This window comes from Equus przewalskii, chromosome 28 (genome assembly GCF_037783145.1).
Source record: "Equus przewalskii isolate Varuska chromosome 28, EquPr2, whole genome shotgun sequence".
Taxonomy (NCBI): domain Eukaryota; kingdom Metazoa; phylum Chordata; class Mammalia; order Perissodactyla; family Equidae; genus Equus; species Equus przewalskii.
The window spans coordinates 1,992,698-2,017,970 of record NC_091858.1 but is presented as its reverse complement, the minus strand read 5'-3'; the positions used below and the strand labels follow the sequence as shown (position 1 = coordinate 2,017,970).

The window sequence follows — 25,273 nt, the reverse complement described above, 5'->3', positions numbered from 1 at the left end:
TCTCCAACTTCCCCAAATCTTCCATAGATGAGCATGAGGTTGGTCACACTTTTCAGGACCGAGAAAGCTGGGGCCGGCCTGGCGGCACAGTGGTTAAGTTCGCGCACCCTGCTTTGGTGGCCCAGGGTTCGCAGGTGTGGTCCAGGCACAAACCTAGCACTGCTTGTCAAGCCTTGTTGTGTTGGCTTAAAATAAAATAGAGGAAGATTGGCACAGATGTCAGCTCAGCGACAATCTTCCTCAAGCAAAAAGAGGAAGATTGGCAACAGATGTTAGCTCAGGGCCAATCTTCCTCACACACACACACACAAAAGCTGGAAGCACGGTACCTAAAAGAGCTTATATTAAGTTAGAAATGTCATATATGATCTCCACTAGAAAGCCGTTGACGATTTACAACCAAACTAAGACACGCATTCTCCTGATTTTCTAATCAAACATTGTACTTACTAAAAGTACTCATTTAATTGTTCTCATATACCAAATAAAAAATACTAAGTATTAATTATTATTTGAAAATGACAAACTGGCCTGTGAGTTGTGAGTGCAAGAACACCAGTTTGCCAAATCATGTCTTGGGTTGAGAAAGGCTTCTCTGTGGACTTCAGTAATGGTCTGTGGGCATGCAGCCTTAGCACAGTTCTTTTTCTTAGGGGCACGACAAACACACTGAATAAAAGGGAAGCCATCTAGGGAAATTGCAGAATTGTGAATAACAAACAACACTACCACATCGAATCACTCAGCAATCTGTAGTGTATTGGAAATCAGGATTCATTTCCATTTAAAAATGCAAAAGAGGTAAGGAGAAATGACCCAAATCAGAATATAAACGTTGTATGAAAGAGCTAAGATACGTCTTTTGAAAGATTTTTCCCAAGTAGAAATCTCATTTTAAAGAAAAACCAGTAAATATGTGTATCTTTTGTTAACCATGTAAATCAATTCCATATCATCTGGATATCTTTTTGACCCAAAGCACCCACCTAGGAAACAGAACCCAATAATGAACGATCTGAATCACTCCAAAGTCCCTTTCAGACTTTCTCAGTGTGCACATTCACGTTTTCGTTTCGCTGTGATGAAGTCTGCATGTTGGGTTATTGCTTGTAGTTAGTAGTTAGCCTTTGCATTTCTGTGTGGACAGAGCCTCATTCTTGCGGTGTCCCGCGTCTCATCTGTCACACAGCTGTCACAGACTGTGTCTAGTCGTTCCTGTATTGAATGCGTTTGGTCATTTGCAGTTTTTGCTATTCTGATTTTAATAGTATTACTGATAAGAATTCCAGCCACAGGGAGTAATGATCTCATTTCACTCACACGACAACTCGTGAGCGCAGGCGCTGTCGCTGTCCCTCTGTCACTGATGAGGACACTGCTGGAAAGGTCCAGCAGTTACAAGCACTGCTGCTATGAACTTTGATTTCTACTTTCGTTTTGTTAAAAAACTTTAAAACATTTACTTCTTTGACTTGTGTAGAATATGAACTTTAATTTTCTTTCAATTTGATATCCAATCATTTTGAAAATTCTCCCTAAGAAAATAAATTAACTGAGGCTTTTTTAAATTTACAGTTTGGATGACTTTAATAATTGGATTTCTAAAGCAATAAATTCCCGGGAAACTGATCGCCTCATCAATTCTGTGAGTATTAGAATGCGTCCTGTGTATCCTGGGTGGTTTTCTAGATTTGGAATTTGTAATTCTCTATTTAATAACCTTTCTATCTGGTTTAATTAATCTTATTTATATTGTGGGAGGCCAGGCCGTGTGTCCTGTCTTCTTAATAGAGAGCGGCCTCCTTGCCGCTCCTGTGAAGGGCACACCCCTCTCTCCAGTGGGGCTGGGGCTCTGGGCTGTGTTGTGATCACGATGTGGAGACATCCGTCACTCTGCAGGCAGCTCTGTTGAACTGATCCAGTTAAGTAGAGAGCGTCAAGATTCAAACCAAAGCGGAAGAGACATCGATATTAGATCTAGAAACACTATGGCCTACTGGAACAATTGGAGCATGGTATTTGTGTTAATAAATTCATTATGGACATGGTTGCTTGTACACGTGTACCAGACACACTTGTGGACCACTTCTTTGTGGTCATTTATCAACTTAGCCACTGCAAGCTCAGAGGAGTCACAGAAATAAAATAAAGTGAAACACCAAACCTCTAGGTGGGATCTTTACAAGAGCAAGTATTGTTCAGAACAACGATCTTTAGCTTTCCACTCTTAATTTCTTCCCTAAAAAATAGAGAAATGAGACTTACTCATCAGCATTATGGATTGTCATGTCTTCCTCCTCTTTTTTCTGAAGGAGCTGGGATCTCCGAGCCGGGCAGACGCACTTGGCGGTGACAGCCAGCTAGAAGCATGGGGCCCGGCCGCGGCGCCGCAGCGCCTGCGCTGTGTGGACACATTCAGGGGGTATGTGGGGCTCCGTCGTAGCACGGTGGGCACAGGGAGCCTAGGATTACACATAAACACACTTTTAACTGAAGGCATTTTACATATATTTTTTACTTCCTAGGCTAGAGAGGATGTCTTGCTGTAAAAACAAATCAGCAGGCTGTCCTTACTTGAACGCCGTCACGATAGCCAGTACATATGTTGCTAGAGACGAGTAGTGGGACAAGGCCCGAACCGGCCGCCACTGGTTGTAGCTCCTGCTGAGTTAAGGTCATTCACAGTTGGGCTGTACGTGTGGCTCCCCCGTCCATCTGCGTCCCCATGGCCAGTGAGCAGCTTGCACAGATGAGAAGCTGCAGCAGTCCAGAAACGAAACAGCCGTCTTTGTACTTCACCAGTCCCGCAACACAGCTTGTGACAAAAGCAATGTCAGGCCCTTTTGATAGCAAACCCAGAGTCATACAGTAAGCTGTTATTATTTTATAGTTGTGGCAGAAGAATGAAGGCCAAGACCAAACTCTGAAAATAAAGTATAAAACTATATAGCTGAAAATAAATATCTAGGTGTCAGGTCTGCCATTTCTACCCACTGAGGCCTTTTAAACCCTGTGATAACCTTATAATCCTGTCCCAGCCGCACCAGAGCTCTGAGTGTGCCTGGTGTGTGTATTTGAAGCCAGGGAATAATAACAATGATGATAGAAATCATCAGAACAATTGCTAACCATTTTTGAGTTCTCACTGTGTGCCAGGCACTGTTCTGACTGGCCTTCGTTTATTTAATCTCCTAGACATCCCTTGAGGTATCTACTTTTACTGTGCCGGTTTTATAGATGAAGAAAGTGAGTCACAGAGTTAAGTAACTTGCCCAAGGTCACGCAGGGACACAGCTGGACAGCCAGGATTCGATTCCAGGCAGTTGGGCTCCAGAGTTCCCACAAATTACCCCCTCAACCTACTAAAGTCTTCACTCCTGCATTCGGCAGAATTAGCGTCAAACAGTAGCACATTGGGAATCTGTTTTATTGTGTTCCTCTTTCTTTCCGATTCTCGTTGCCGCCTTTGGCGATGAGATGTTCACAGGTGGGCAGGAACTAGCATTTGTTAAGTACCCAGCGTGAGCCGAGCACTGTCTCCTAATATCCCTACGGTCCGAGGTGAGGAGCGCTCCCTCTTTTACAGAGAAGCGCTCTGAGATATTGAGGAGGGTCCTGCCCAAGGTCTGAGGGCTCCTAAGAGGGAAGGGCCTGAGATCCGAGCCCTCAGCTCTGACTCTGCCTGCACGCTTCTGCGACAGTTCTTTAGCTGAGACATCTGAATAATTAGCACAAAATTGAGTGGTCGGAAATGTTTTGCTTGTTTTCAGGTTATGCAGTTTAGTGTCAGTCTACACTCTTGTTAAGACGTCATGTGGGAAACGTTGGCAGCAGGGCTCCGGGGTAGGGCCCTGGCTGTGGTGATGAGAAGCAGTGGCTTCCTGCTCTTTAAGCGTCATCTTGTGTCGTGACTGCACCTTGAGTGCAAGCGAGTCTCTTGCAGTCGGGCCGTTCGCTGTCACAGGTGCCAGCCCTGAAAGCCTGCCCTTTGTTGCTTTACAGGATAGCTCTCATCATCATGGTCTTCGTTAATTACGGAGGAGGAAAATACTGGTACTTCAAACACTCGAGTTGGAATGGTGAGACTTTTCCTAAGGTGGCATTGCTCATGTAGGACCCCTCAGAGCTGCGGGCAGGACATCACTCAGCATGCCCCCAGGAACTCCAGAGATGAGGCTCACCCACCTCCTCTGAGCTGCTGAGCTGCTGCCCCCAGCGAATGACCTTCAGACTCTGTTAGCCCTTTAGTTTAGTTCTCCCTTTGTGTGCTGGGGCTCTGTGATGCTGCACTGTGAGGACACGTTGGCTCCAGAGGTCTCTGCCGAAGGACCGTGGGACACTGCAGAAGGTGTCGGGAATTTAGTTGTAAATGATCCCTGTCGCAATCTCCATATGCCTTTTGTTATAGCCGTGTGGGAGTTCTGCCTTCTAAGACTCATGGTCCCCTGTGGGGTGCCATTGAACTGGGGTTGGTCTGAGCGGTACTGGGTAATGGCTGTGAATTTGGCTCAAAAGTTGGCTTAAGAATGGATTTGGGACAGTGCTGCTTAAAGATAGCAGACTTGTCCACAAGCTTCTAGTGCGGTTCCCCCGTGCCCAGTCATGTTCTTAGGAAATGCCCCGGCCCAGTGACTGGTGGCAGAGTGCCCAGGAGGTCTGCGTGCTCCTCACAGTGCTCTCCTGTGAGCCTTCTATGCGGGTTTACTGTCCCTTCAGTATATAATGGAACCCGTTCTGGATTTAGCAAGTATTTACATTCCAGAGTCCTTTTCCTTAACTCTGTGCTTGTGTTACTCTGCAGGACTGACGGTGGCTGACCTTGTGTTCCCGTGGTGAGTTGGCAGTCTGCCACTGGCCTGTCCGTAGGTCGCCTCCAGTTTCTTGCTCTCCAGCTCGTGCTAGGGCCTCTCTGGGACCGTCCTTGATTCTGGGCTATGGGTCTGTGTTGCTCACGGGTCTCTGCTGTGATGAGGTCCCTCCGAAAGTTGTTACCGAATAGTTCTCCTACTTGGCTTCGTCCTGATTTAAGACATGCAGACGTAGAAGATGAGTGATTTCACAGGGACCTTTTGTGAGTGCAGACGTAATGGACAAGATCCTGGAATCTTGTAGGAGATCATAAATTCTGAATATATAAAGTCCACTAATCCTGAAAATAAGTGTAAAAATCATATTTCCTAAAAGAAATGCAGGATAGTAGATTATAAAATATTAGTGATATAGAGAAATGGTTGCCTTATATTCATAGCTGTTTTTTTCTAGGTTTGTGTTTATTATGGGATCTTCAATTTTTCTTTCAATGACCTCCACACTGCAGCGGGGATGTTCAAAATTCAGATTGCTTGGGAAAATTGCGTGGAGGAGTTTCCTGTTAATCTCTCTAGGAATCGTTGTCGTGAACCCCAATTATTGCCTTGGTCCGTGTAAGTTTTCCCCTCTGTTGGTCTTTATTCAGGTTGAAGTATGGAAACTACATGTTATAATTTGAAAGAAATGTAATTCCTCCATCTCAGGTACCTGCAAAAAGAACAGTTATTAGAAAAGTGTGTACAGTGAGGTATAATTGGGGGCATTATTAAGATGATCTTGGAATTTGGGGCCTGGGAGGAGCCTCCCAGACCACAAGACCCTTCTGCTGTGCAAAGGAGGAGTCTGAGGCCAGGAGAGAGTGAAGTGCTTTCTCCAGGTGATCGAAGGGTAGTGAAGGGCAGGGTAGGTCGCCTGGGTCTCAGACCTTCCCTCCTACTGCTTGGGTTTCATGATAAGGCTACTGTGTGGTGACTCAGGAATCCACCTTTGTCATCATCTGTATGCCAGCGGGCTTCCTGGGGAGGAATGACGTTGTGGTCGTCGTTTAGCAGTGTGAGTAAGACAGGAAAGCCGAGGGAAGGCTGTCTGCTCTGTGTGTGGGACCGACGGCAGCATCAGGGAGTGTCCTTTAGGGGCTCAGAGTGTCATTAGCAAAAGAGGACACAAATGTCTAGGCAGCAGTCAGATGAGCCCCAGGCATGAAGCCCTGAGACTTTAGGCCTTAGGAGGAGGTAGCGGTCACTGCCAGTTGGGGTCATAAGGGAAGGTGTCACATAAGAGTTGATTTGATGTAGCATCCAAAGTGGGCCGCTGTTCCCAGTAGGGTTCATTATAGGGTCGTTACGGGGTTACAGCTTGTCAGTGGGACGGCCATGCAGTCTGAAGGGCAGGGAGGGCCGGTGGCGGCCTGGGCTGCTTCTGCAGTTTCCTGGTGGAGGTGAGAGTCGGATGTGTTGTCCTAATGGGAAAGGGCCGGAGATGAACTTCAGGGCCAAGGGTCGTCCTTGCTTTATCCCCACCCCCGAGGAGGACACTTGTTCTTATCCCAGTCTCCCTGCTGCCAGCTTCCTGCTGTGGGTTTGAGCCATGTCTCCTGACCATGTGTATCTCCATCCCTAAGAGCCTAAAAGACACTGACTTAGGTTAACAGAGGTGTGTCCCCCACCTAGAGACGACTGGTGTTATGTTGTCTTGGGTGAGATGAGAAATGCTGGCTAACACTCTGCCCACCTGTACCTTCTGCAGTGTCTTGGGACAAGTTGCGAATCCCTGGCGTGCTCCAGCGGTTGGGGGTGACGTACTTTGTGGTCGCCGTGTTAGAACTCCTCTTCGCTAAACCTGTGCCTGGAAGTGGTGCCTCGGTGAGAAACCGTGTTTTAAAAAAAGGCGGGGGTGGGGTGGGGATCACTGTAGTTTTTAGAACTTTCTTTAGTTCTGAGTGCAGTACTATACTTCAGTAGACTCTTTAACTCTGTTAATCAAATGCTTGCTTTTTTTCCATAAATTAGTTATTTTTATGTAGGATTTGTAGACATAAAATGAGATTTACTCTCAACAAATGTTTAAGCGTCCAGTAATCAAATGCATTTTGATGGCATTAAATAATGTCACCATCATCAGTCTCTTGGGGCATTACTGCTAATTTTTCAGTTTCTTTGTGGTACAAGGTACACGGAAAACTCATAGAACATTTCACTTATCTACACAAATGCTACAAAGGTTCAACTTGGAGAAGAAGCGCCAAGGCGGGTGTGGGAGAATGGCGGGCTTGTCCTGGGCTGTTTGCCAGCTCTCTGTAAGAAGCGTGCGAGCCTCACCGCCTTTGTGGTTACTTTCTGTCTTACTGTAAACTACTGAGTTGCGTTTACTCAGGTGACAGCTATATTTTTTTTCCCCAGCAGAAGTAAAAATTCAGGCAGAAACGTTTCAACTCTTCATTTGGGGTTCTACTTAACAATCAATTAATAATTCTGTGTTTGTTCTCCAGCTTTTTTCACATGTATAACTAGCAATTCATCATTGAATCCCAACGTCTCTTGGTTCTTCCTGTAACGAGGGCTTGGTCATATGCTCTTGGGATGGTTTAATCGTTATTCCTTTACGTCCTCTGCCCTCCCTGTCAGTGTGTGCGTGCCCTCTGCCCTTTATTTCCTTAAGGAGGAGTGAGACTGGACGTGTGCGAGTGAACACGAGCTTGGTTAGCTGCGGGTGGGGCCTGAGGGACTCTGCAGGCTCATCCACCACGATGAGCGAGGGGTTGGGCTGCATCCTTCTTCCTCCAACCAGAACAGCTCCAAAAGTTTACATTTCATTTTCCTTTTTTAAAATTTATTTTTAATTTCTTTTTTCTAGCAGCTTTATCGAGGTATAATTCCCATACCATAAAGCTCGCACATTTCATGTGTCCAGTTCAGCCATAGTGTCTTCACAGAGTTGTGCGGTCATCACCACCCTCCAACTCTAGAACACTTCATCCCTCCAGAAAGAAACCCAGTGTTCACCTCCAGCCGCTCTCCATTCCCCCAGTCCTAGGCGACCCCTGATCTACCTCTGTCTCTGTAGATTTGCCTGTTTGGGACATTTCACATGAATGGGGTTATACAACGTGCGGCTTTGTGTGTCTGGCTCCTTTCACTCAGCGTACTGGAGGTTTCTGCACGTTGTGTGTCAGTGCTAGATTCCTTTTCACTGCTGAATAACAGTCCACTTTCTGAATGTACCACATTTTGTATCCATTTGTCAGCTGATGGACATTTCACTTGTTTCCACTTTTTGGCTATTATAATGATTCCACGTATATTTGTGTACAAGTTTTTGTGTGAACGTCTTGGGTAAAGGAGTGGAATTGTCCACTGATTTCTTTTTAACTACTGTTTTACTGGGATGTTTCGTAGAGAGGGAGGTTCCAAACAGCAGAATGCACGTGAAATAGCTGTGCGCCATTGTTGGAGTGGTACCATGAAGGCAAGAGAACCATCTTGGGAACTGCCCAAGTACGTAGCTGCTGGTGGTTCCTGTTCTACGTGCATTTAGTCGTATCTGTTTGTGCCCCTCGCTCAGGAGAGGCGCTGCTCTTCTCTTCGAGACATCCTGTCCAGCTGGCCCCAGTGGCTCTTCATCCTGCTGCTGGAAAGCATTTGGCTGGGCTTGACCTTCTTCTTACCTGTTCCTGGATGCCCTACGTAAGTGAACCCTTCTTGCATGTCATTTTCTGCCACGTCAGAAGAATTCTCTTTCCCTTTCTTCTCCTTGGAGACATGCTTTATATTGGGAGAGGAGTTTGCAGCGCTAGGGCCCCCAGGCTGGGTGTGCTGGTGGCTTGTCGTTGGGCTGCATGTAGGGTCCGTATATCCCCTCGTCCCCTCTGAAGTCTTGTCAGCTAAGTGCGTCTTCTCACCTCCCCAGCGGTTATCTGGGCCCTGGTGGCATTGGAGATCTGGGGAGGTATCCAAACTGTACTGGAGGAGCTGCCGGCTACATCGACCGCCTGCTTCTGGGAGAGGACCACCTTTACCAGCATCCTTCCTCGGCTGTGAGTGAGCCTGCGTATCCGGAGAACTGAGGAGCCCTGAAGGAGGAAAACGAGAACGGGCTGGCCAACTTTGAGCTGTGTCCGTTTAGTAAACTGTGATGGGAGCTAATTTTTATTTGAAAAGCTGGTGACTTTAGTGTTCACGATGGGGCAGTGTGTACGCATTACTTGGGTTTCACAGTGAGAGTGTGTTGTATCGGGTGTGTGGGGTGGCGCCCCCCTGTGCGTCTCGGATCGGGTTTCCCGCAGCAGACCTGAGATGGACTCGTGTGGAGGACCTTTATCAGGCAGCCCTTCTGGGGTCGACATTGCTGGGGAAGGGAGGAAGCAGAACTGTGTTGTAGTCACACGAAGGCCTCAGCAGATGTCATGGGGGCTGGGCGGCCCTTCAGAGCTGTTCTGAGTCAGGGTGAGGGATCAGGCCCTTGATGTCCTTGGTGGGATGTAGACAGTCCCCAGCAAGGGGTGTGGCTCCTGGAGAGGCACCTCTTCAGTCAAGGGCGAATCAGAATGAGCGCCTCAGTCCTGAAGGGGTGGGGCGGGGCGTCTGGGTGGTTCGGGCAGCACCCAGCACGCTGCACAGCGCCCAGTTCCTTCAGCGACCAGGAACAATTTCATTCATAATGAAAGAGCACAAATGTATTTTTAAATGTTATTTGCCTTAAAAGAAGATAGGAAGCATTGATGGTACACTAGGGTTGACCAAAAAGAACCTGAAAATCCAGAAGGCCGGCTGCAGTGGTGGCCCTGCGCGTTCGGCCTCGGGGTGTGTGTGTGCATTCTCACGTCGGTGAGTGCGTGCTGCCCTTGCTCTGTCGTCTTCAGGTGCTTTATCACACCGAGGTGGCCTACGATCCAGAAGGCATCCTTGGGACCATCAACTCCATTGTGATGGCATTTTTGGGAGTTCAGGTATTTCTTCATTTCATTAGGATACATTTTTCCAACAGTTTGTGATGACTGACTCATCATTAATTCAAAAACTATTTCATTACAATAAATGAGCGGAAGCATATCTTCTTCTGTGTATTACAGGTCTAATAAGTTCTGTTTATATTTGACAGATTGTCACAACTAGAAGTAACTAAAATTCAGCACATTCAAATAATTAGGTATAATTCGTATATTCTCAAAAAAATTCTTATTATGTATATGGCTAATCGTAGCCGTGGCAGCCCAGCCGTTTCTGGGTAACAGACTTCCCTTGGGGGAGTGAGCAGTGTGTTTGGGTTCTGGTGATCATGGGAAGTCACTGGGCCGCTTGTCACATTTCTTTTGTGTACACTTCATGTGGTTTCAGGCTGTGCATATTCTATGTCAAAGGCAATACAGATTATTCTTGGTTTGTCTCATATGCAATTTTGTTAAAATTCTGGACAGTCTAGATTTTTCTTTTTAAAGTTCTCCTAATTGGTGTTTGAAACTATTATTTGCGGGGAGGTGAGAGAGGAAAAAAATGTGCAAACTAATAGAACTCACTGTGACAATGAAAATATTCTATGTCTGTGCCGTCCGTGTGGCTGCTGAGTACTTGAGATGTGGCTAGTATGACCGAGGAACTGAAGTTTTCATTTTATTTCATTTTAATCACTTTCAGTTTAATTGTGAATAGTCACACGTGGCTAGTGGCTCCCGGATTGGACGGTGCAGGTCTAAAGCGTATGCATTCTGGTGATTAGGTCGTCTCTTTAGAAACACGGCCCTCACCGCTACAGCACTTCACAGTTTGGAGCGGGCGCTTGCGCTCATTCTCCGTGAGAGCCGCACGCCCTCTTGGGAGCCTGTGGGCGCAGCCCGGTGGGTGAGGGCGCAGCCCTGGCCGCCACTCGGGCGGGGAGCCTGCACACGTCCCTTCAGCCCTCTCTGCGTCCGGAGCACCTGCCGCATAAAGGTGCTGAGAGGCTGGAAGAGTTAATGCGCGTAAAGTTCTAAGAACTGGCACATAGAAAACATCCATGTGTTTGAGCTATTATTACAAATTATTGTGAAGCTTTGATGTTTTCAGAAATTAATTCCTAATTTGGGGGGATTTTATGCAAAGTTCAGATTTTACTGTTTTAGACTGTTTCCCTGCCTGCAGTTCCGCCCCGTTCCTGTTCCTGCCCCCTTCTCCACTGCTGCCCGACTGGGCCATCTAGCAGGCCAGTCTGAGCTTGTCCCTTGTTACTTTTTTGGGACAAAAAAAGTGGCTTTCCTTGCTCCCCATCCCCTATGGGAGAAAGCCTGTGTCTCGCGGGGAGACCTGCAAGGCTTCTGCCTGCCGCCTTGTCGCCCTGCCCCGCCCCTGGCCTCTCTGAACACTGGCAGCACCTCAGGGTGTTGTGCTGCTTCTCCGGATTTGATGTGCTTCTGGCCATGCTGTTCCATTCTGCCCACATGCTTGTCCTGCTTTGCACGCACACCCTCAACTTGACAGCACCTCTCTCCCCTGCACGGCGTCCCATGTGCCTCTGTCTTCTGGGCGAGAGCGGGGCCTGCTCTGTTCCTCTTGGTCCCCCATGTCCGGCAGTGTGCCTGGCAGATGAGCCTGTGGAGGGATCAGGACAGTGGATGAATGTGAAAGAAGAACATACTTTAGGCGATTCTCCTGGGCATGTTGTGACTTCTTTTCTAGGCAGGAAGAATACTCTTGTATTACAAGGATCAGACCAAAGCCATCCTGCTCAGATTCACTGCCTGGAGTTGTTTTCTAGTAAGTAACCAGCGTTTCTCACTGAAATTCCTTTTCTTCACACTACATATTTAAAAGAAGTAAAATGTTTAGCAACTCTGGTATAGCAGCTGTCACCACGTCACAACAGGTGACATTCTTCCCTTGAATAACAGAGAGGAACCAATCTCTACACCTAAATTCTCAGGTTTATTTTCTTAGGAAAATGTCTTTATGAATAAGTCAGCGTTTGCCATCAAATGGCCAGGCAGGGGGGCATGAGCAGGCTCTGGGGGGGCCGCACCAGAAGGACCAGGCAAGCAATAGCAGGTTCCAGACCTCAGCCTCCAGACTGACAGGTGACAAGAGTTGTCAGGTGGGCTCTTCGCTTCCCTGGACCTGGCCTCGTGGTTCCTCTCAGGATTAGCTCCACTTCCTCGAGTAGTTTACCTTCAACTCAGAGGAATGCCAGAGAGAGATTTTTTGGAGAATATTTTTAGTTATACATCTTAAAAATGTTTTTCCAGTTAAAAGAATAAAATATAAGGCACAATTTTCAGCCCTCCCTAAGCAATTAAATAATCAACATTTTTCAGTTTTGAAACACAATTATTCTTTGAGATAGTAAAAAAACTAATACCCTTCTCCCCCCATTATAGGGGCTTATTTCTGTTGCTTTGACCAAAGTTTCCGAAAATGAAGGCTCTATTCCAATAAACAAAAATCTCTGGTAGGTATAGAGAACTGTCATTTTAATGCTGACGATTGGCCGTGCTCCAGGAGCCCTGAAACGCCCTGTTACCTCCTCCCAGGTCCATTTCCTACGTCACCACCCTGAGCTCCTTTGCCTTCTTCATCCTGCTCGTCCTGTACCCCACTGTGGATGTGAAGGGTCTGTGGACAGGGACCCCATTCTTTTACCCAGGCAAGTCACCCCTAACCCCAGTGATGAATGATGGTGACCTGGTGGGCTGGTCCAGAGACCAGCTGGGCATGTGCAGTGCTGGGGCCCTGAGCCTCAGCCTGGGGGCAGGTTTCCAAGACACGGGCTGAGGGAGAAAGCAGCAGGGGCCACGCTGTGGCAGGCCACGCAGGACGTCACTGGCCTGTTCCAAAGCAGTCCACCCATTTCATCTGTTTAGACTGTGGGATCATAAATGAGCTCTGCTTGTTTCTTAGGCAATACCAAACTGTGGAGTATCAGAAATGATCCAGGGCATTCATCCTGTTTCTAACACTTCAGAAATGGGGCCAAACTTTCTTTCTCTTTTGTTTTTGGTGAGGAAGATTTGCCCTGATCTAACATCTATGCCAGTCTTCCTCTATTTTGTACTTGGGTCGCCACCACAGCATGGCGGACAAGTCGTATAAGTCCACACCTGGGATCTGAACCCATGAACCCAGGCCGCCGAAGCAGAGCACACTGAACTTTTAACCACTATGCCACGAGGCCGGTCCCCCATACTTTCTTTCTTAATGTAAATGTGCTACCTTACAGATTATACATAAGAAATATTGAGACACCATCAAGAGATAAACAGAATGGCTCAGGTGTGGTTTTACCTGAAGACTCAATGGCTAGATGATTTCAATGACCTCAGCCTCTGATTGTACTGATAGCTACATTCTGTGGACCTCAAGTTTTCTGTCTAGCAAATATAAGTTAATAATTTTGGCTTTCCTTTCAGATTTAGTATTTAAGAACTACAGTTATGAGTATTTTCTAGTAATTTTTTGATATAGTTTACACTTAAGTCTAAGTGTGGGCTTTCTGCTTTTTCACTGAAATAATGTCAAATTTCAAGACTTAAAGAGATGATCAGCTGTGGCTCGGGCAAACGTGATCTGCGTCTCTCCTCAGGAATGAATTCTCTCCTGGTGTATGTTGGCCATGAGGTGTTCGAGAGCTACTTCCCCTTCCAGTGGAAGCTGGGGGACGACCAGTCGCACAGAGAACACCTCACTCAGAACATAGTTGCCACCGCTCTCTGGGTGCTCATTGCCTACATTCTCTATAAAAAGAAGATCTTTTGGAAAATATGATAGCTCCAGCTGAAATGTGTTGCTGGCAGACTCTAGTGGGCCTGGGGAATTATTAAAGGGCACCATTAATGATAAAGACGAAAGGATGCGGTATTTCCAGACTCCTGGAGCAGACGCGGAGGCCCCAAGGCTAGTTTACTGGGACACGGCTCATCAGAACTCTGCCTGAATATCTGGGACTTAGAGATTTGGAATGTGGTTGTCTTTTTTTTTCATCTTCTATGTAAATGGATGTATCTAGAACTTCATTCTAAGGATTCTCGTTGAATTTTTCAAAAGGGAATTACCGTGGGCATTTTGCTTCTGTGATGGATAAAACAATTTGAGGTCTGATTCCTGTTGATCTTGTTTTCCTGCAAACTGCCTTTGCATGTGTGGACGTGCCAACCAAGAATGCCGTCGTCGCTCGTGGGGCTGACTACAAAGCTTCTTGAGTGGGATGTGTGGTAATGTAGTCTAATATTTTTGGTTAAGTGCAGTTTAATATTTCAAGAAAGAGTAATTTCCTTGTCCGATCTGGAAGGCATTGGTGGGTCCAAAAAATGCCTTCCTATCAGAAGCCATTTTTTCTTTTTCTCCACTTAAAAAAAAAAAAGTTAAAATGTAGCTGTGTTATTTCCAGCCACTCTTGCTTATAGTTTTCTGCTTATGTCCCTCTATGTCAATCACCTATCTTTCCATCTATCTGTCTCTCTTTGTGTCTTGATGGCAGCTGGGACTCAGGGACATGGCTGTGACGAGAGAAAAGCATGCTATCTTGCTCGTGGCTCCAGCTTTGCCATCCTTGCTGTGTAAGATGCCAGGCGAGTCCCTTGGCCTGTCTGGGCCTCGATTTCCTCATCTGTGAGTAAGGGAGACAGTGATACCCTCTCAGCTCCTTTCCAACTCTTAGACTCAGTGAGGTGGGATAGATACATCAATGGTTTTTATGAAGTCCTTAGAAAAATAATTTTATTACAGAAAACTTCAAAATAAATGATAATGAAAAGTTTAAAAAACTCTCATTGGAGTAAGTCTTTTCAGAATGACCCTCCACAATGGAGGCAGTTTTCCTGCTCGGAATCACAGAACTGAAGACAGTTTCTCAGGAGCGAAGCCAGGAGAACACACCAAGAGAAACAGCACTTTTCATATGATGCGCCATCATACTGGTGAATTTTCCGTGAGAATTCCCTATTTAAGGAAGATGTGATGCTGGACTATACTTCAGAGCTGCTTTTCCAGGGTCAGATGGGCCCATCTCCACAATGCTTCGACTGTCGCCGCTGCACGGGCGACTTTCTGGTTGTGTTTCCAGCTTGGACCGCCAGCATGGACTCTCATCCCAACTCTAACTGCCCGCCGGACCCTCCACCTGGCTGTCCGCCAGCGTCCAGGCTCACCTCTTCCCAGATTCCAGCCTCTGCCTCTGGCTCTTCCTAGCTCTGTGAATGGATCATTCTCCATCTCTAGGTGTAAAACTGCCGTTATCTGTCACCCACCTCACCTCCTCTGTCCCTTTCCCCCATCTAGTCATTGCCAGGTCTCACTTGTCTCCATCTTCCGCCTGTAACTTCTCATTCTCATTGTCACTGTCCTATAGCTCCAGTCCAGACTCCTGTAATCATTTTTAAACTGGCTTCCTTCCATCAGTCCCTCCTCTGTAAAGTCCCTATCCATTGCCACCAGATTGTTTTATAAAGCAGAGCTCAGATCAAATCACCTCTATGAAAACTTCCACAGAAGCTGAAACAGCTTTCCCAGCATATAAACCATCCTCAGTGGAGCCCAACACACCTCCCAGCTTCCTCTCCCCAGCCCCTCATGCCCCCTGCTTATCCAGCCGACCAGACTCCTCCCACTGTCACACAGCCAGTACCTCTTGCTTCTGACTTTGATTAAAGTTGTCCTGGATTACCTTTTCCTCTTAATTTTCTCCTATCTACATTTGACCTGTCACTTTAACCCCTACTTCTAAGGCACCTTCTCTAATCTTATTCTCAACCAAAAGTAGTATTTTCTCCCTCTGGGTTCTCATATCTTATTGGGATCAATCTCACGGCATTGTCGACTTCTGCCTTGTGTGATAGCTGTTTGTGAATATGTCTACCTTCCCATGCTAGACTGTGAGCTTGTTAAGTGCAAGAATTATGCCTTGTTCATCTGCACATTCTTTGTGGTGCAGAGTGCCTCACACATAGCAGGCACTAAATAAACATTTATTTAAAGCAAAGCAGTGGCGGTTGTTTGTATTTTTAATATCTAAGTGCTGACAAAATTCGCCTAACGTGTAGCGGACAGCCATCTTCAAGGAACTGCTGCCTCCCTTCTCTTGCAGTGAGGCGTTACGGACGTCACAGCGGTGTCATCCTGAGTCCCAGCACGTAAAGCGGCGTAGGGTCTCTCCAACTCACGATGAGTTATCCAGAAGCATTTCTCCAGTTGGGGAGCACGTCAGTTAGGATGTCTTGAAGGGTGAGGAACAGGAAATCCTCATTCAGCTGGGTCATAAGGGGAAATCTCTCATGTAAGAGGCAGGCTGGCTCCAGCAAATTGCTCGCTCTCAGCCAGCTCCCTTCAGGGCTGTGAGATGGCTGCCGCGGTGACAGCCACTCAGCAAACGAGACACCGGAAGGAGAGGGTACACCCTCTGTGTGTGTTGTCATTTTTAGCCAGAAAACCCTTCCCAGAAGCTGTTCAATGGTGCTTCTCGTGACCTGCCAAAGCAGCAGTGAAAGGGAGCCTAGATTGACCAAGCGCAGGGCTGTCAGGATGCGACCACCTCCCTCCTTCGGGAGGGCGCGGTGTGTGCTGGAGCCAGTGGCAGTACGGGAAGTGGCTGCAGGACGACAGCGAGAACTGACGGGACTGCAGCTGACACGGCGGGCTGCATCTCACAGGGACATTGGGCGGGGTCCTTAAGTAACAAAGCAGAGACACTCTTCTAGAGTAGGGATGTAATAATTCAACGTGGTTTATTCCTTTTTGTACTCAGATTCCTAATTCATATTTATAAGTTAATTGAATAAACTGCTGTCTTACACTTTACCTCTTTTCACTGGCCAATTTTATAAATGCACAATAATCCGGTTTGTATCAGGAGTATAAGCTTAAATGAGATGCCAAGATACTAGTTTTTATTTTTCCTTTAATGTCATTGTTTTCCAAATAAATGGGGAGACAAATGGACTTTGAGAAAATTTCTCAACATATCAAACTGCCTTAACAGCCTTTCAGGACGCGCTCTCTGTATCAGTTATAAGAAACAGGGCTAGCCCTTTAACAGTGCTAAACAGGGTGCCAGGGCCCTGTAACAGCACGGCGTCTGGCATAATCCCAGCTTCTGAGGCTTCCAACGCATCTTTTAATTTTGAAATCAGGCGAGAAAACGCGCAGCCAGCATTTGTCTTCAGCTGCTCTCTGTGGTCTGTTTTCACCAGAGTGCAGTAAGTGGGCTGTCTTCCCTTGGAACCAGTGATTGTTAGGCCGTTTTCCTCCAGGCTACATGCATCTCCAAATTGAAAGTTGACGGAAGTGCTGGATGTTCCGTTATGTCACAAGATGCCTCCGACTTCATACCCCTTACCTAATGGCGTTGGTCCCTCAGAACACTGCACAAACAAAAGGCCATTGTCTCGCAGGCTCTCCTCTGCAGAATTCCATCCCGCGCTGCGCAGCCAGCTGGCCCTCCCCGTGCAGCACTGGGCACACGGCTTCCCAGTGTACATTACCGTTTTGGGCTCTGGTGGAATTCTGTCCCCACTAGTGGGACTTTATAGAACTCAATTATTTTTCAGATTTTTCCCACCTTTCATGGCTAGTTGTTGATTCTTGTATTTTATTCTATTTGTAGTCATGCCCTTCCACTTCGATAAGCGACAGTTTTTCTTCTGATTTTGATTAAACTCTGAATGTCATTTGGCTTCGAAACTGGTACCTCCATCTATCCAAACCCTGTCTGTTTCAGCTCTGCCCAGGTGACGGCTTGTATCAGTTTAACAAATCACAGGTGACACCTGCCCTGCGTCAAAGACATCACAGCCAGACTCAGAGCGGGGAGGGCAGGCTTTCTAGTAATGTGACGGCAGTGGGGAAGAGGGCCCTGTGTGAGCCAGGGCTTCCTGACACACGGCAGGCTGTGCCAAGGGGGTTGGTCCATGCGATCAGGCCACCCAGATCTGGCAGGAGACAGTGGTGCAGTTTGAAGCAAGGTACCCATGAAATGAAGCCCTTATCCTCCCTGGATGTTTGCATTTCAAAGAGACAACTCCTTGAAGAAACAGCTTGGTGGCAGTTTTACACCTCAAAGGGCAGAGGAGGAGTTCTAACTGCAAGCTTTCTTAAGTAACTGCTCCTACCGGGTTCAGGGACTGGCTGCTCACATCACGCTTCGGCTGGAACGAGAGTCAATTCTCCCAGCAGCGTGCAGCTTTCCCAGGCAGGCATTTTAAGGGCGGCTGGGGTCATCCAGGGACACACCTTAAGCTTTTGGAAGGAGTCTGGGGTCTGGTCAAGTCTCTCAGTGCAGGGGTTTGGATGGGTCCCAAAGTGCCAGTGGTCTGCAGTCCGGTTTCCATTTTCCTCTAGGGCCCTCCCCTGCAATTCTGCACACAGGAGTGGCACCACTAGATTTAAAAAAAAGATGACTGGTCCTTTTTTATATGGTGCCTGCACATTTGGGTATCAGAAAGGCTTGTTTTGATGTGTGCTGCCCCAAACACTATCTGAGGAAGTTGTTATAAAACCAAAAGGTAGGAGAGGGTTTACTCTGAAAGCTGTTGGGGGAGAACACACTCCACGATGCAAGCAACAGGACGGTGTATCTATTTGCAATTGACTCTATGACAGACAGACACTTTCAAACTAGTGTTTAGAGCCAGTTGAAATACTTTCTGAGATCAGATGCCTATTAATTAACCTACTTTACTGATTCAATATATCTATCAACAGGGTCTTACATAGAAAAGACTTCTAATACTTTTTATGCAAAGTAACTGAACTTCTCAGCTCTTCCATTCTTTTTTTCCTTTCAAGTATGCTTTTTGGTGAGGAAAATTGGTCCTGAGCTAAAATCTGTTGCCAATCTTCCTCTTTTTCTCTTTCATCCCCAAAGTCCCCCAGTACATAGTTGTATATTTTTAGCTGTGAGTCCTTCTAGTTGTGGCATGTGGGATGCCGCCTCAGCGTGGCCTGATGAGCAGTGCTGGGTCCGCGCCCAGGATCTGAACCAGCGAAACTCTGGGCTGCAGATGCAGAGTGCACGAACTTAACTGCTCGGCCAGGGGGCCAGCCAACCAGCTCTTTCATTCTTAAATGGACCCTAGAAACACATCTGTTTGATGTTTACCTGATATATTTCAGGAACAGCAAAAGAAACACCCCTGACACTGGCCGCACTCAGATGTGCCAGCGCTTTTCCAAACAGCTCACGTGGAGTCACACTCAGTCTTCACAACAAGCTGCAGAGAGGAGCCATCATCCCTGCTTTCCAACGCCGAGCTGGAGGCACGGAGCGCCTAAGTTGTCCCCGGTACTGGGCAGGCAAAGGGCGGGCAGAGCCAGGGCTCAGCCAGGCTGGCACCGGGATGGGAGGCCCCGCCCCACTCCAGCCGGGGCTGTGGGCAGAGTCCGCCCCTGGCTCCTTCAGTGGAAGGCCGCTCAAGTTCATTTCAGCATAAAGGTTTTGGTATTAAAACTTGCGAATGAAACGCTCTACCATTACACTGATATGTCATATTTACCAAAGCCTAACTATGGAAAATAAAGTCTTCAGGTCATGGAAGGAATGTCTTTTTAAGTAAAGTGCACCCTTGTTCAGAAACTCATGAGAATTAAAATAAATTTTTAACAACCCCAAACTTAGCATAATTTTTATTTACAAAACAGGTTAATTCTTCTGTTTTACAAAAACTACAAAAAATGACAAAAATAGAAAATAGCTTCTCAGACTCTTGCGAACTACTTTTAGGCAACCAAGGAATTAGAACTCAGATGGTTTTCTTCTCTTTAAGAGTTGTTACCAGCAACATTTTTCACTGCTTGCTTGTCTTCCCCCAAAATTACATGGCTCAGAGCTGCCACCGGCAGAAAGGCCTCCGGTCAGGCCAGAGTCTGAAGGAGCAAGATCTTCTCGTTGACGCAGAATCTGTGTAGCACTGCCATCAGGTTCTCCCCACAGCGGGACACCTGGCGCTCCATGGCCAGGCGGAAGTCCTCCTTCACGCCCTTGGTGATGCCCCGTGTGACCGTGTGGTGCCTGAGGGCAGTGACAGGGAAACAGAGGGACACCTCCGTTAGCACGGCATCGCCGGCTGGGCTCTGGGGTAGGAATAAAGCTGCCTCAATCTATGTGTCAAAAAAGAAAAGACCCGAGCAAACCGCCCCATTCCTTCTAGAAAGACTGAACGCTAGAGAGACATCTTTATCACTCAATAAAAGGCTACTGTAAACATCTAAATGTTTGGTAAAATGCCATCTGCTTTGCTTCTGAACTCCCGCAGCTCTGATGTTATGCGCCCCTGTGCCGACTCGTGCACAATTCAGTTATTTGGGGCCAACTCGGTACAGCCACACTGGCCACACAGCTGTGGCCAGTCAGGCCCACCAACCGCAAAGGCAGCAGCAAGGGAGGAGGGAAACTACAATGAGCCTGCCACCAAACTGGGCTTGGGTCCAAGACCCTCGGGCCAGTGCTCCGTGACAGGCTCAGAAAGGCTCGGGACTGTGCACAGTGCCTGAGCACAACGCGCCCCCTCCCCCACCCCCGGACGGGCAGCTCCTCCAGGCGCTGAGCCCATCCAGACTCACGTCTGTCTGAGAAGCCGCAGGAGGAGGTGGGGGACCCAGAAGAGTCTGGCACAGGTAGGGGGAGAGAAGCAGAATCACTGAAGAGTGGTCAGCGGCCTGCAAAAGCCTAGTGAAGACCAGAGGTGGTCCTCAAGCTCAGGAGACCGGTATGTCTGTGGAAAGGTCAGTGGGGGCAAAGGCAAGGTCTCTAACTACAGCCCCAAAAGGTGTGCTTTAAAGAAGGAACTCCCAGAAAACTGAAGGCACCAAAACGAAGAAAGGAAAAGAAAAGTCTAGCAAAACTCAGTGGGTTGAGTGAAGAGGAAAGGAGTTGCAAGTGCTAGCAGTGACCTGGGAACTGAGACAGACAGAAGCCACCTCCACTCCCGGCCCTCCTGCTTAGCTTCCCTCAGACACAGTGACAAGGATTAAGATGAGATCTTTATGAATCGGCCAAAATAAAACTGTTGAAACCACTCTAAAATGTTTCTGTTTTTTAAAACTTGTATTATCAGATAAAATAACAGAAGTCATAACGTTGCAATGCAACAGAAGAAAAACCCCCAAGCTTTGCTAGACTAGTAAAGATACTCCAGGACACCCTTCCGTGCCCACGGACATCTCAGAGCACTGCGCAGGGAGGCGGCAGCGCCGAGGAGAAAAGGCACAGCTCTCGGTGGGCGTTTCTGGTCAAGTCCATGGTTAGCTCAGTAAGGACACAGTGTCAGCGAGGCCAAGGCTGAGGCCCACTGGGAGCAGACACAGACTTTTTTATGCAGCCCCAGAAACGGCTCTTCTGGGTCCCAGACGGCAACCCCAAACAGGAGCCAGCCCTCTGACCAACCGAAAGAGACCGGTATCTGCAGAGAGTAAGCTAAAGGGCACCGACGGCCCAGAGCCACATCTCCCCTCAGGATGAGGGAAGCGTAAGGATGCTGGGTCCCGCCGGCAGCGCTCAGCGGTGCTGTCTCCACACACAGGAGCGGCACGGCTCAGCTATACTTCTGTCAGAGCCTCTGCCCACACCCCCCCCCCCCCCCCCCGCGAGCTTGGAGGAAGAGAGAATTAGTTAGCTTTTGTGGTTTAAGAACAGGATAAATCAGCTAATAAAAGTGGCGCTCCAGCCTAACAAATATTTCAGTTCAGAGGGTGGGGTCTAAAAAGACAGTATCAGGGACAGGAAAACCCTGTGCTAACGCATGTCTGGACCAAAACCCCAGCACTGGTCCCTAACAGGAAAGCCCAAGAACAAAAATCTGCTTAAAATAAGTCTCAGCATCCTTAAACATTTATGACCGAATGCCTTATGTTTTATCAAAAGAGAATCACAATTTAGTGCCTAATCTAATGTGAAATTAATCTAAGACAGTTTTACACAACTTTTTTTTTCCAGATCCATAATGATTTTTAAATCAAACACAAAAACACTGGCAACTTATGGAAAAAATAAGAAATGTTACAATATTACAACCAGATGGTTTGCCAAGGAATGCAGAACAAATTAAAAAAATAAATAAAGCATGAAAAAGAGCACTGAGAACAAAGAGCTGAAAACCATGGGCAGGAAACGTGACAAACAGCACACTATGAGCAGGTGTTTTCCACTTGGTACCTGTCAGCAGTCTGTATGCTGGGCTGAAGCACAGGTAAGAATTCCTGCGGCAGTAACCCCATGGGAGGGCTAGAAGGCCTTTAAAACAGCAAACAGCAGCATTCAAACACCCACACCGACTCCCCCTGCACTGCAAAAACAACACTCCGGAGACAGTGCTCGAGACGGGGCGGACCGTCCCGAGGCCTCCAGCCTCCACAAGCCGGCCCCTGCCGCAGCTCCGGGGCAGGACGGCGGAAGCCAGCGAGCACGGCTCCCAGCACGTCCAGAGGCAGCGTGGTTCCTGGTCCCTGAGCTCAGCCCACTTGAGATTTGGTTAAAAAGCAACCACTGAGGAAGAGGACGATGAGATGCAACTGATGGCCATGGGGAGAGGGGTTACATTTGAGAAGAGACGGTTCAAATCCAGCCTCCTTCACTCTCCCCACTATGCCCAGCCAAGCCAGAAATAAACCTTGACTTTGTAACCATCTTTGACAGGAACGAAGCCCCAGATTGAAGGGGCCCTTCCGAGAGGACGAGAGGGGCTGGTAATGTCTCTGATAAAGAAAGGCTGAGTTTAAATTTTAAAAAATATTGAGAAAAGAAACAGATGGGGGAGAAAAGAGTCTGGGACCCACGGCTTTGCAGAATTCTGTAACAACAAAGATTGAGTACATTAGCTGGGTAATTACTTCACAGAACATCATTACCCACTCTATTCAGAGCAGACATGGAACACTGTTTTCCATTTTCAACCAGTCTAATGCAACTAAGATACTGCAAATATCAGCATAAAAATATTTCTCTATTTTCAGATACATAAGAGCAAAATGTTTATGTAACGAATAGCGAGCTTACCCCTCCGCTGGTCAGGCCCCAGTGCCCTCAGTGTTGGTACCATACCTGCTCGCATCCGAGAGGCCACAACTAGGACAGACTCACAATCTTACCCAAGGGCAGGGCTGTGCACTGCTCACAACATCTCTGCCTTTCACAGGAGGGGCCACCCAGAAGGTGTGCAGTGGCTTCAGAGAACTTGTTTGGAACCCAAAGGGAAAAGGAATATAGATAGTTTTACACAGATTCTAACCATACCTCGATTAGCAAGAGCGTTCCGGCTTACGCAGCATGCTTCCCCGCTGCAGTGAGGCATAAGAAACCGAACTGCAGCTTTCAGACGAGCTCTGAGACTCACACAGTGAGCACGGGGGAATTCCTACAGGCTCAGCTCACGAGGGAACAGTCCCTATTCCTGCTTCCAAACAGACGGAACAGCAGTTCCCTAAGAGGCTTAATGGTCTTCTACAGGGAGTCAGAAGAAATTACGGTTCTAGTGACCAAGGTGGGAGTATGAGATTATCCCTCCAAAGCCATCAGAAATGCCTGCTCTGTATCTCTGCCCTTACAGTGTTATCACCGGGGTGTTCCATGCCCCCTTGCTTTCATCCCTTGTCCTAGGGGTTGTCTGCATGTACCCATGTCACTATTCAGCTCAATAAAAAAGGGCTAAAGAAGAAACTTCAGTATAATGAAGTCTGAGATTCAACTGTTGATTTTCTTTTTTTCCCCTCAGGAAGATTGGCCCTGAGCTAATATCTGTGCCCATCTTCCTCTATTTCACATGTGAGATGCCTGCCACAGCATGGCTTCATAAGTGGTATATAGGTCCATGCCTGGGATCTGAACCTGCGAACCCCAGGCCCCTGATGCAGAGTGTGCAAATTTAACTGCTAAGCCACCAGGCCAGCCCCTCAATTGTTAATTATTATTTATTTTATTTTTTTTTTTTGAGGAAGATTAGCCCTGACCTAACATCCACCACCAATCCTCCTCTTTTTGCTGAGGAAGACTGGCCCTGAGCTAACATCTGTGCCCATCTTCCTCTACTTTATATGTGGGATGCCTACCACAGCATGGCCTGATAAGCAGTGCCATGTCTGCAACCAGGATCTGAACCAGCGAACCCCAGGCCACTGATGCAGAACGTGGGCACTTAAGTGCTGTGCCACCGGGCCGGCCCCTCAGTTGTTGATTTTTTGACAATCCATTCTCTCCCATTTCCACAAATGGTTGTGTGTTACTGAAGTAAAAGGAGGACCACTGTAGGGTTAATCCTAAGTGAATGGGGTTATTCTACTAAGGCTGTCTCTATATTAGAATTTGTATGGTGAATGTTAATGGAATTAACTAAAAAGCTATTAAAGGTATGTTTGTATATCCAGCCTCAAAACCTAGAAATCACAACACAAAAGGGGTTACCTAGGCTCTCATATCAAAAAGTAATGTTTATTCTCAAACCCTGTTAAGAATATTTTGAAGATGCAATTATTTTTCCTGTGGTTTTCACTAGGTGTCTTAGGGGAGTAAGTGGCGATGGGAAGATGAGCATGTGCAGTCCATCTTGCCTAAGCAACCTAATGTAGAAAGGTCTTATCTTGTGTTTTCATAAAAGAGCATTTGTTCTTTTATTTTAAATATTTAGAATGTTTAATAACATTTACAAGATGAAAGACAAGAACCCCACTTTATCTTCCTCTTCTTTAGAATGGATTCCACCAGCCAATTCTTGATAGGACATAAGTCACGTTTGCTATGCACCAAATTACTGAGGTTATACAAGAGAATGAGCCTCTCTTACTTCCCTCTCTCAACATTTCCAAGATTCTGCAAAGACAGAACAAGCTGTGGATTTTTGCTTTCAACAACTGAAAACTCATTCATCTCACAATTGACAGAAAAAGGAAAATGTTTTCAGCCTTAGCAACAGTCTCTTCTCGCTCAGGGTTGTCTCTTGCGTGACTTACATTGACTTACAGACACACTGAATATGCAGGACACAGAGGAGGCAGTGTGAAAATAAAACTACACGTGGCATTTACAGCACAAAGGATCTATCCTCCAAACTACAGTGAGTACTGAAGGGCAGAAGCAAGACTGTCAGCTGTTTAAAAACCACCAGTAGTCACTAACTTCATCCGGGTGTGGGAGTGCATGCCTGAGACCAAGGGCCCGGCCTCATCGCCAGGGCAGGTGTGCTACTTCTCTCCGTGCTGTGTCAGCAACGGGGACTGCTTAGGAGCGCTTCCACCAAATACAGACAGCCAACGACAGTTCCTGAACGAAGTCTGCAGCTTCCTAATGAATTCTCCTAACCCGGCACAACCTTGATTACGCATGGCTTTTCTTAATTAAAAGCACTCTACGTCTAATAAGAAACTTACTGAATCAGTCTGCAAATTTTGGAAAGGAAAAGGTACCATGATTGAGACTTTACCTAGTGAAAAAGTATCAAAAGTGACAGAAATACTCCAATTTAAACAATGTTTTAAGAGAGACAGTTAAGGAAATGCCAAGTTTTTCAAAAGGTACCCAGAATCAA

General features: G+C 47.1%; 2 protein-coding genes across 12 annotated transcripts in view; one reads left to right on the top strand and one right to left on the bottom strand.

The window, feature by feature from the left end:
- HGSNAT (heparan-alpha-glucosaminide N-acetyltransferase) overlaps nt 1–15,747 on the top strand; it is a 36,970-nt gene extending 21,223 nt beyond the window's left edge. For 3 of the 5 annotated variants that reach the window (XM_008507635.2, XM_070598659.1, XM_070598660.1), the window contains exons 6-18: nt 1,576–1,645; nt 2,313–2,422; nt 4,003–4,079; nt 4,802–4,832; nt 5,263–5,423; nt 6,556–6,671; nt 8,371–8,492; nt 8,716–8,842; nt 9,668–9,754; nt 11,457–11,534; nt 12,152–12,222; nt 12,305–12,417; nt 13,354–15,747. In XM_008507635.2, coding sequence (XP_008505857.1) covers nt 1,576–1,645; nt 2,313–2,422; nt 4,003–4,079; nt 4,802–4,832; nt 5,263–5,423; nt 6,556–6,671; nt 8,371–8,492; nt 8,716–8,842; nt 9,668–9,754; nt 11,457–11,534; nt 12,152–12,222; nt 12,305–12,417; nt 13,354–13,535 — 1,345 coding nt within the window. In that variant the 3' untranslated portion in view covers nt 13,536–15,747. Of the gene's footprint in view, nt 1–677; nt 802–1,575; nt 1,646–2,312; nt 2,423–4,002; nt 4,080–4,801; nt 4,833–5,262; nt 5,424–6,555; nt 6,672–8,343; nt 8,493–8,715; nt 8,843–9,667; nt 9,755–11,456; nt 11,535–12,151; nt 12,223–12,304; nt 12,418–13,353 lie in introns of those variants that run through there. The other 2 variants (XM_070598662.1, XM_070598658.1) reach the window with 2 other exon arrangements.
- Nucleotides 15,748–19,370: 3,623 nt separating this feature from the next.
- The window catches only part of INTS10 (integrator complex subunit 10), a 30,160-nt gene continuing 24,257 nt past the window's right edge, over nt 19,371–25,273 (bottom strand). For 5 of the 7 annotated variants that reach the window (XR_011534300.1, XM_070598666.1, XM_070598669.1 and 2 more), the window contains one exon: nt 19,371–19,770. Coding sequence is in view for 6 of the 7 variants with exons in the window: in XM_070598669.1 (XP_070454770.1) it covers nt 19,531–19,770 (240 nt within the window). In the remaining variant the exon portion in view is untranslated. Of the gene's footprint in view, nt 19,771–21,912; nt 21,991–25,273 lie in introns of all 7 variants that reach the window. The other 2 variants (XM_070598665.1, XM_070598663.1) reach the window with 1 other exon arrangement.